At 38.0% G+C, this 11,493-nt stretch overlaps 1 protein-coding gene across 1 annotated transcript; it reads left to right on the top strand.

The window, feature by feature from the left end:
* The first annotated feature begins 1,207 nt into the window (after nucleotides 1-1,207).
* On the top strand, nucleotides 1,208-10,606 carry LOC126298048 (proteoglycan 4-like). Its single transcript, XM_049989369.1, has 2 exons — nucleotides 1,208-1,355; nucleotides 8,514-10,606. The coding sequence occupies exons 1-2, from the start codon at nucleotides 1,208-1,210 to the stop codon at nucleotides 10,604-10,606; spliced, it is 2,241 nt and encodes a 746-aa protein (XP_049845326.1).
* Nucleotides 10,607-11,493: the final 887 nt, after the last annotated feature.

The raw sequence follows: 11,493 nt of genomic DNA on the forward strand, positions 1-11,493 counted from the left end.
TAGCTGGGCCTGTCTTTTTCCCCATCTTTGTGTGTCTTCATGGGAGACAAACCAAGAGCAGTCAATGAAGTATTTAATTGCTCAACCGCTGTGGTTGTATGTGGCTGATACTCTTCGTCACTGTCATGTAAACTATCAGAATATTCTTCATTTTTTAACAGTGTGACACTTGGAACATAACTTTTGTCCTGGTTTCATCTTAAGTCCCATGCACTGATTCACTTTCAATACTGATTTTATATCAATTTCTCTGAGGCTACACTTCTTTGTCTTGTTACGAAATCGAAATGGAGCATAACTCCTTTGTAGGAAAAAATACATATCCAGAAACATTTTCATATGATAAACACTAGAGTTTCCTGGAAGTGTACTTCTTGTGCCCACAAGGTGTATCCCGGGTCTCCATAACAACACCGATTCATCCAGATCATACAGTACAAAGCGAATGCCACATTTTGTTCCATTTGTTGTTTTATGACATTCAGATGCTTGTGCTCTACCAATACTGCAACTTGTTTGAACCACTAATACACTCTTCTGCCTCCATACTGACTTTCCACAACAGCACTGACCAGACTGAACTAGAATCTTAAAAACATGAGTAGCCTGTAAGTGTTGCTTGTTTCCTTTGTTGTTGCTCCCTAAAAATGACTCATTCTGTCCCTGAATACTATCATAGTTTAACTTTGTTGCCTAATGGCTCCCAACAATTGCTGCAGCTTTATCTGAAACAAGCTGTCTGAATTATCATTATTACTTGCTAAATAGTGTTAAACTTAAATTTTATTGTACACAAATACTTTGCAACAACAAGTTGAAATTTTGCCACATAGTATTGTATTATGGTCTACTTATGCAGTGTTTGAAATTTGGCTTGATATCATGTGTCCCTTTTGTCCTACGACACTTCGAAAACCCATGTTTTTCAGGCAATTTTTCAAATTTTTCAAATTTTTGTATTTTCGTGTACATGTATCTCTGTTTGTGTGACTGATATGGGCAAGATAATTTCTGTCTGTGTTTAGGCCACATTAAGCTTACCACAAAAAAATTTATACCCTTTTTGAGTGAATTATATTTGGCATAGAGGGCACCTGCAATATGTACCTTTTAACATATTACATTTTTTAAATCACATTTTGGAATTTTTTATTTTCACTCAGAAATATGTTAGTGTTTTGATTCATAGAGTGTGTTCTCTAAGTGGATGTTATTTGGTTGTAAAAACTTCACTGGACTGTGCAGAATAGTTCCAAAGTTATTAAGACCGGAAGTTGGGTCTGAAGATGGATTGCCAGATGCAGGTTGCAATTTCCAGGTCATGCCACCTTTCACAAGCTATAATTCTGCAACCAGTTGGCAGGGGAAATTAAAATTTTGTACATGAGTGTTCCACACTTGGTTGCATTGGTGTGCTAAATTTCAGACAAATCTGAGACTATCAGCTGGAACATTTTCTCCAATTCGTTGAACTGACATGGAATGACCCAAATAGGGTTTGAGATCTAAGACAGGCCACCCTAAATGTATCCGGAGTGAATTAACATAGCTAAGTACGGTTTTCGTCAAGTTATAGCACACAATATGGCATAGTATCTGATGTTTGCAAGCAATTTTTATTGTTTATACTTTACAACACCCACTTTTGTTCTCTCTAACTGAACTATGTACTTTTTCTGTGACATTTGAAAGATGCGTCTAAGAGATCTAGTAACAAAACATGAATAGGACTTGAACAAATGGTAAGAAGATAATTGCTGCAAAGCACTTTTCCACCATCACAATAAGGGACTCCACAAGCATCTGTCCTATTATACCAAATATAAGCAAACACCTAACTCTGATACAGTTTTTGTATTTAACTGTGCACTTGAAGCCCACCAGTTTGTCTTTCAGTGTTGTAGTAATCAGATAACTTGCTCATAAAGCAGTCGAAAAAGTGAATATCGTTTATGGCGATTGTCGCCAAACTATTACAGCAGCAGTGCAGTTGTATCCTGAAGAGTTTCTAGATCGTACCAACCGCTCACGATCTTGCCTTTGCACAGATTCCAAAAGAAGGTCTAGGGACTTTAAGTGTGGAGAACAAAATACGCCAAAGCAAAAATGGGCCAATTATCAAAGAAATTAAAGTAAAATTTTAGCAGCAGTAACACACAACATATGTGTCATCTCAGAAGTACTGAGGGATCAAACGAACGAATATTCTACGAGCACTACATTCCACTACATTTCACTCTCTTCACATTTCGCTGCTTCTGCAGCTCCATGGCAATAGCTTCTGAAATAGCTTACAGTTTTATAAAAGTTGTCTATGAAAATTGCAAAGTGGTGTGGCATATCTAGGAAAACTTTTGCTTAAGAGAGAAGCATCATTTACAAACCACAGACAAGTCAATCTACGAAATATTCACTAATCGTCAGTTGAAAATTCACGCTAATTCAAAGATGTGGATAAAAAGGCTTTTGGGCTATCCACTGTCTAACACAGCAGTCACGACACTCACTGCTGTAAAAGTTGTTACTGTTTAACAGTTAGATCTACACTAGCGCTCCAAGCGGCGAGAAAGGAGAATGTAAGCTGTACCGTAAGTATTATGTTTGTTTTGCATCCCTTACCTATGTGAGTTACGAAATATTTGAATTAGTTTTATGTCTCCAAGAGCTTGTGTAATATCAGAGGACACATGTTTCTATAAGTGATTCTAAAGTTCGCATAAAAATCATGAATCCACATTCGTGAAGAAACACTTGTGATGTTTATAGACCTGTAGCTTACCACGTAGAAATCAAAGGAATATAAAACACACAGATTCACATGTAAGAAGCACAGACATATATGTACCTCTGCGCGAGAAAGAGATCAACGCCCTATTTGTCGTTTCGTAGGCCTACTGTATTTTAGTCATTGTCATCTGTTGCCAGTAGTATGACCTCCATCTTTATATTACTCTAAGTGGGACAAGCAACGCCAAGTAGTGAAAGAAAAGTTTATCGTTATCTGAGAAATGCTGTACCTTCTGCTTTAAAAGGTGTAATATACTGTCACTTACCCCACATTTTATTTCCACATATAGATCTACATGGATACTCTGCAAATCGCATTTACACACCTGGAAGAGGGTTCATCGAACCATCTTCACAATTCTCAATTATTCCAATCTCGTGTAGTGCGCAGAAAGAATGAACACCTATATCTTTTCGAACGAGCTCTGATTTCCCTTATTTTATCCTGGTGATCGTTCCGCCCTATGTAGGTCGGTGTCAACAAAATATTTTCGCATTTGGAGGAGAGAGTTGCTGATTGAAATTTCGTGAGAAGATTCCGTCGCAACGAAAAACGCCTTTCCTTTAATGATTTCCAGCCCAAATCCTGTATCATTTCTGTGACACTCTCTCCTATATTTAGCGATAATACAAAAGGTGCGGCCTTTTTTTGAACTTTTTCGATGTACTCTGTCAGTCCTATCTAGTAAGAATCCCACACCGTACAGCAGTATTCTAAAAGAGGACGGACAAGCGTCGTGTTTGCAGTCTCCTTAGTAGGTCTGTTACATTTTCAAAGTGTCCTGACAATAAAACGCAGCCTTTGCTTAGCCTTACCCCTCAACATTTTCTGTGTTTTCTTTCCAATTCAAGTTGTTCGTAATTGTAGTACCTAGGTATTTAGTTCAGTTTACGGCTTTTAGATTAGACTGATTTATCGTGTAGCTGAAGTTTAACGAGTTCCTTTTCGCACTTTTCACACTTCATTTTTTAGGGTTAACTGCTACTTTTTGCACCATTCAGATATTTTTTCTAAATCGTTTTGCAGTTTGTTTTGATCTTCTGATGACTTTATTAGTCGATAAACGACAGCGTCATCTGCAAACAACTGAATACGGCTGCTCAGATTGTCTCCTAAATCGTTTATATAGATAAGGAACAGCAAAGGGCCTATAACACTACCTGCTTTACTCGATGACTTTCCATCAACTACTACGAACTGTGACCTCTCTGACAGGAAATCGCAAATACAGTCACATAACTGAGACGATATTCCATAAGCACACAATTTTACTACAAGCTGCTTGTGTGGTACAGTCTCAAAAGCCTTCAGGAAATCAAGGAACACGGAATCGATCTGAAATCCCTTGTCAATAGTACTCAACGCTTCATGTGAATAAAGAGCTAGCTGTGTTTCACAGGAACGACGTTTTCTAAACCCATGTTGACTGTGTGTCAATAGACAGTTTTCTCCGAGGTAATTCATAATGTTCGAACACAATATGTGTTCTAGAATCTTGCTGCAGATTGACGTTAACGATATGGGCCTGTAATTTAGTGAATTACTCCTACTACCTTTCTTGAATGCTGGTGTGACCTGTGCAATTTCCCGTCTTTGGGTACTGATCTTTCATCGAGCGAACGGTTGTATATGATAAGTATCGAGCTAATACATCAGCATACTCCGAAAGGAACCTAATTGGTATACAGTCGGGCCCAGAAGACTTGCTTTTATTAAGTGATTTGAGTTGCTTCACTACTCCGAGGATATTTGCTTCTACGTTACTCATGTTGGCAGCTGTTCTCGATTCGAATTCTGGAATATTGACTGTCTTCTTTTGTGAAGGCATTTCCGAAGGCAGTGTTTAGTAACTCTGCTTTGGCAGCACTCTCTTCGATAGTATCTCCATTGCTATTGTGCTATTGTGCTTGCCACTAACATACTTCACATACGAGCAGAATTTCTTTGGATTTTCTGCCAAGTTTTGAGACAAAGTTTCGTTGTGGAAACTGTTATAGGCGTCTCGCATTGAACTCCGCACGAAGTTTCGAGCTTCTGTAAAGGATCGCCAATCTTGGGGATTTTGCGTCTGTTTAAATTTGGCATGTTTGTTTTGTTGTTTCTGCAACAGTGTTCTAACCCATTTTGTGTACCACGGAGGATCAGCTCAGTCGTTTGTTAGTTTATTTGGTAAAAACCCCTCAATTGCTGCCTATACTATTTCTTTGAATTTAAGTCACATCTGGTCTACACATACATTATTAATTTGGAATGAGTGGGGATTGTCTCTCAGGAAGGCGTCAACTGAATTTTTATCTGCTTTTTTGAATAGGTATATTTTCGCTTATTTTTCGAGGATTTGGGGATTAAAATATTCAATCTCGCTACGACAATCCTGTGTTCACTAATCCCTGAATCGGTTTTGATGCTCGTTATAAACGCAGGACTATTTGTTGCTAAGAGGTCAAGTGCGTTTTCACAACCGTTCACTATTCGTGTGGGCTCATGAACTAACTGCTCGAGATAATATTCAGAGAATGCACTTAGCACAATTTCTGATGATATTTTTGCGTACCTCTGGAGTTAAATATGTATTTTCGCCAATATATCGAGGGAGAATTAAAGTCACCACCAACTATTATCGTATGAGACAGCTACATGTTTGAAATCAAACTGAAGTTTTGTTTCGACCTTTCAGCAACTGCATCATCTGAACTGGGGGGTATGTAAAACGATCCAATTATTATTTTATTCCGGGCGCCAACAGTGACCTCTGTCCATACTAACTCACAGGAACTATCTACTTCAATTTTGCGACAAAAAGTACTTCCTGTGAAAAACACGCCTTCACCAACCGTGTTTAGCCTATCATTTCAGGACACCGTTAGGTTCTTCGCAAAAATTTCCCCTGAGCTTATATCCGGCTTTAGCCAGCTTTCAGCGCCTATAACGATTTGAGCATCAGTGCTTGGAGCGCTGGTACTTTCCCAAGACAGCTACGACAATTTGCAACTGTTATACCAATGGTTCTTGTATTTATGTTGTTCCTGTGTTCAGCCTGCACCCTTTGTAACTGACGCCCATCTTGGGGTTTCCCGAGACCCTGTAACCTAAAAAACTGCAAAGTCCACGCCACACAGCCCCTACTATCCGTGTAGTCGCCTCCTGCGTATAGTGGACACCTGACCTAGTCAGCGGAACCCGAAACCCAACCACCCTTTGGCGCAAGTCGAGGAAACTGCAGCCTACATGGTCGCAGAACCGTCCGAGCCTCTGATTCAGACCATCCACTCGGCTCTGTACCAGAGGTCCGCAATCCGTCCTATGGACTATGCTGCAAATGGTCAGCTCTGCTTTCATTTTCCAAAGCAAGACTGGAAACCTTTTCCCCTTCTGTTAGCCACTCGAAACCAGAGAGAATCTCTTCTGATCCAAAGCGACAATCATCATTGGTACCGACGTGAGTAACCACCTGCAGTTGGCTGCACCCCGTGCTCCTCATGGCATCTGTGGGGACCCTTTCCACATCTGGAATGACTCCACCTGGTATGCACACGGAGTGCATATTGATTTTTTTTACCCTCCTTGTCAGCCAAGTCCTTAAGGGCCCCCATAACACACCTAATGTTGGAGCTACCAACTGCCAATAGTCCCATCCTCTGCGATTGCCTGGATCTTGCAGGCTGAGTGGTTTCCTCTGAAACAGGACAGATGACAGCATCCGGCTCAGTGACAGTGTCAGCCACAGACAGCACCTGGAACCAGTTTGTCAGACAAACCGGGGAGGCCTTACGTGCGGCCGCATGGGAAGTCTTTCACCGCCTGCTTCGCTCCAGGGCGACCTGCTGCTCGACCACAGATGAGGACCAATCGGAGGTCTCTGATGCACTGGATGTCCATTGGATCCCCATGGCTGGCCCACAATAGTGGTGCCCATCCACTGCAGCCTCAAACTGTGTAACCAAAGCCATCACAACCTGAAGCTGAGAGGTAAGTGTCACCAACTCAGCTCGCATCCACACACAACAATCGCAGTCCCTGTCCATATCAAAGACCGTCAAGAACTAACCTATGCAGATAGATGGACGATTGACATGTGCTGCGCAACTCTAATGTAGACCATGACGAAAACATAAAAAACTGTGTCTAGTAATACGCAGATATTCAAGAAATCTCAACTATTAAAGCACACAGATATAAAATTCGCTACTGGTTAGGAACTCGTAAAAGTCACAAAAGCAGATTACTTATCTGTTGCTGCGTCTGTCGCAGTTGGCTAATACTGCTTACTTCTGTAATGTACACACTGATGGAAGCATAAAACATTGTGACAAAACCTGTATGTCAGAGTGCTGTAATATTATAAATTTAGAGCCAACAGCTTATTTTCGTTTTTCCATCTTGCAGCACGTTTCTCCTTCAGTGGCATGCCAATGTAGCTTTACAACAAGTCAAGGGCATCTGTTTTTAAATATTAACATCTTATGGTCTTCAAAATTTCCTTGTCCTCCTTCACTGGATCCTTCTGGTACAGTTTCTGTTGCTGTCTCCACTTAAAATGATAGGCACTTTCCTTGTTCCATAATAGTTTTGCAGTAAGTCTAGCAATCTGCACATCCTCTCACAAACACTTTTGCGAGGCACAAATAACTGCACTTAATCTAACCACTTCATCGTCAAAGCAGGTCTATGTCTACGATTCAGATGGCTCTGGCATTGATATATGGAGAGTTGAACAGGCTTCTTCTGTGCCATAAGACTGTTCTACAGCTTTACATGGATTGTCGAATCTTTGTGGTAGTTTCCTCTTAGTCATCAGTTGAGGTGGCTTATTTAGGATATCAAACAGTGTTTGTTACTGCATTCCACACAAGTTTATTATTGTCTGCATTCATGAACTGAAGTGCAGCGAACAAAACTCAACATTACCTTTTTATATTAAGGAAGGGTATTTTTCGTAAGACCTCATCTGCTATTCACTAGCCATTTTCTGCTCCTAAAAAGAAACAATCATTAATACACAGTTTGCAAGCGAATCTTGACGATACAGTTTAGTAACATGATGGTACATACCTCTCAGGGTCCTTAGGAAATCTACAAAATGACAGATGAGGTGTCTTCTTTTTGCTTTTGCTTTAATTTATTAAGCTACAGACGCTCCCGTTTCTAAAAACAACTGTACAGACCAAAATCAACAACTACTATTAGCTTTTGCGGTAGCGCCGAACTCAACAGTTTTACTTACTGTCCGCTTGGCGCACTGCTGGCGCAGTAGAAAACAAAATTGAGGCAAAGTGTCGCGACTGTTACGTTAGACTTCGGTCTATCAGTGATTGGTGCACGTTTTTGAAGATCCACATCATTGGTGTCTGTTTTACTGATGGAAATACACTCGACTATCTCGAGTTCCTAAGTTATGCTGCTGCTGCAGTTATTGGTGAGTGTCTCACGTCAGTAAAACACCTGGTTGCACTATCAATTCGGACTGGATATTGGTATCAAGTGACCATACCCATCCAACTTTAGAGAACACCTGGCTATGTATGTTCCATCATCCTGAAAGTACGTACCTGCTAAGACACGTGCAGTGCTTGCCTACTCCCGTATCACTAGCTTATTCTCATTTCACTTTCTTTCTTATTTTTGCTTTTATTTCTGTTTTATCTCTGATGCTGGAATTTACACATTTTATATAGTTTATGCTATTAAAGGGATGAATGAAGTAAGCAGGTTCCAAATAATTTAGGAAACAACAAAAAAAACAAACCAACAGCAACAACAACAAAAAAACCAACAACAACAACAAAAAAAACCAACAACAACAACAACAAAAAAACCAACAACAACAACAACAAAAAAACCAACAACAACAACAACAAAAAAACCAACAACAACAACAAAAAAAAACCAACAACAACAACAACAAAAAAACCAACAACAACAACAAAAAAAAACCAACAACAACAACAAAAAAAAACCAACAACAACAACAAAAAAAAAACCAACAACAACAACAAAAAAAAAACCAACAACAACAACAAAAAAAAACCAACAACAACAACAAAAAAAAAACCAACAACAACAACAAAAAAAAAACCAACAACAACAACAAAAAAAAAACCAACAACAACAACAAAAAAAACCAACAACAACAACAAAAAAAACCAACAACAACAACAAAAAAAACCAACAACAACAACAAAAAAAAACCAACAACAACAACAAAAAAAACCAACAACAACAACAAAAAAAACCAACAACAACAACAAAAAAAAACCAACAACAACAACAAAAAAAAACCAACAACAACAACAAAAAAAAACCAACAACAACAACAAAAAAAAACCAACAACAACAACAAAAAAAAACCAACAACAACAAAAAAAACCAACAACAACAAAAAAAAACCAACAACAACAAAAAAACCAACAACAACAAAAAAAACCAACAACAACAAAAAAAACCAACAACAACAAAAAAACCAACAACAACAAAAAAACCAACAAAAAAAAACCAACAAAAAAAAACCAACAACAAAAAAACCAACAACAAAAAAACCAACAACAAAAAAACCAACAACAAAAAAACCAACAACAAAAAAACCAACAACAAAAAAACCAACAACAAAAAAACCAACAACAAAAAAACCAACAACAAAAAAAACCAACAACAAAAAAAACCAACAACAAAAAAAACCAACAACAAAAAAAACCAACAACAAAAAAAACCAACAACAAAAAAAACCAACAACAAAAAAAACCAACAACAAAAAAAACCAACAACAAAAAAAACCAACAACAAAAAAAACCAACAACAAAAAAAACCAACAACAAAAAAAACCAACAACAAAAAAAACCAACAACAAAAAAAACCAACAACAAAAAAACCAACAACAAAAAAAACCAACAACAAAAAAAACCAACAACAAAAAAAACCAACAACAAAAAAAACCAACAACAAAAAAAACCAACAACAAAAAAAACCAACAACAAAAAAAACCAACAACAAAAAAAACCAACAAAAAAAAACCAACAAAAAAAAAAACCAACAAAAAAAAACCAACAAAAAAAAAAACCAACAAAAAAAAACCAACAAAAAAAAAAACCAACAACAAAAAAACCAACAACAAAAAAACCAACAACAAAAAAACCAACAACAAAAAAACCAACAACAAAAAAACCAACAACAAAAAAACCAACAACAAAAAAACCAACAACAAAAAAACCAACAACAAAAAAACCAACAACAAAAAAACCAACAACAAAAAAACCAACAACAAAAAAACCAACAACAAAAAAACCAACAACAAAAAAACCAACAACAAAAAAACCAACAACAAAAAAACCAACAACAAAAAAACCAACAACAAAAAAACCAACAACAAAAAAACCAACAACAAAAAAACCAACAACAAAAAAACCAACAACAAAAAAACCAACAACAAAAAAACCAACAACAAAAAAACCAACAACAAAAAAACCAACAACAAAAAAACCAACAACAAAAAAACCAACAACAAAAAAACCAACAACAAAAAAACCAACAACAAAAAAACCAACAACAAAAAAACCAACAACAAAAAAACCAACAACAAAAAAACCAACAACAAAAAAACCAACAACAAAAAAACCAACAACAAAAAAACCAACAACAAAAAAACCAACAACAAAAAAACCAACAACAAAAAAACCAACAACAAAAAAACCAACAACAAAAAAACCAACAACAAAAAAACCAACAACAAAAAAACCAACAACAAAAAAACCAACAACAAAAAACCAACAACAACAAAAACAACAACAACAAAAACAACAACAACAAAAACAACATTGTTTGTGATGATTGTCACTTTTAAGTAGTCTGTATCTTTTGTTTTTGTTTTAGGTCTTGGGAACGAATGTCACACTCCAATGTCAGAACCTTAGAATACTAATATGAAAAAGGAGTTGAAAACGACTACACATTAAGCCTAATGGATGGATGGAAATAGAGCTAGGAGCAAGGACTTCCTCTTGGCGAAAGGTCCATAAAATACACTTTAGAGACAATGAATGTTCTGAACTAAAGATTAGATGACCTTCGCCATACTGCTACGACGGATAAAACGTAAAACACAGGTGTGTTGTTTGCTAATGGCCAAAAACTCAGATGGACACTTGATTGTAAGTGGTGTATACAGGACATTCAGTTAGGAAATGGTGAACTGTCAAAGGTTGATGACAATGAGCCCAAAGTGGAGGGGGATCATCCCTTAAAAATGGCGATGGCTAAAAACGACTGTGCTCAATAATCCTCGCAGTGATAGCGTCGAGAGAAGGATGGCCAAGCCACTGGGATGTTTAATTCCCTGGAACTTGCTGCCAAATGAAGGGAAGACCAGTGGTGATGCCAAAGTGACACCACCTACTCACAGACGGCAACATGGAGATCAGAAGGAATGAAAGAACTAGCAGGCCAAGATAGGGGGATTACAGCCTTGGCAGCAGTGTCATCAGCCTTGTTTCCCATCTGATCGACATGACCAGGAACCCACATAAACAACACATTGGGTCTCTCAAGAGTGAGCAAGTGGAAGCATTCTTGGACGTGTTGCACTAAGGGATGGACTGTGTACAGCACACATAGGCTGTGAAGGGCACAGAGAGTTGGAGCAGGTGACAGAACTGAAAAACCTTTATCGCCGGATGTACTGCGTGGCCTGATACACAATGAAGAGCTCTGCTTTA

The sequence above is a fragment of the Schistocerca gregaria genome, chromosome X (assembly GCF_023897955.1).
Source record: "Schistocerca gregaria isolate iqSchGreg1 chromosome X, iqSchGreg1.2, whole genome shotgun sequence".
In the NCBI taxonomy this organism is placed as follows: Eukaryota; Metazoa; Arthropoda; class Insecta; order Orthoptera; family Acrididae; genus Schistocerca; species Schistocerca gregaria.

What these genes read in the sequence shown, in the direction of transcription:
- LOC126298048 (XM_049989369.1), top strand. Translation starts at nt 1,208, where the DNA reads ATGTTATTTGGTTGTAAAAACTTCACTGGACTGTGCAGAATAGTTCCA. An exon ending in AAGCTATAATTCTGCAACCA is followed by an intron (nt 1,356 to 8,513) that starts GTTGGCAGGGGA and finishes CAAATAATTTAG; the next exon opens with GAAACAACAAAAAAAACAAA.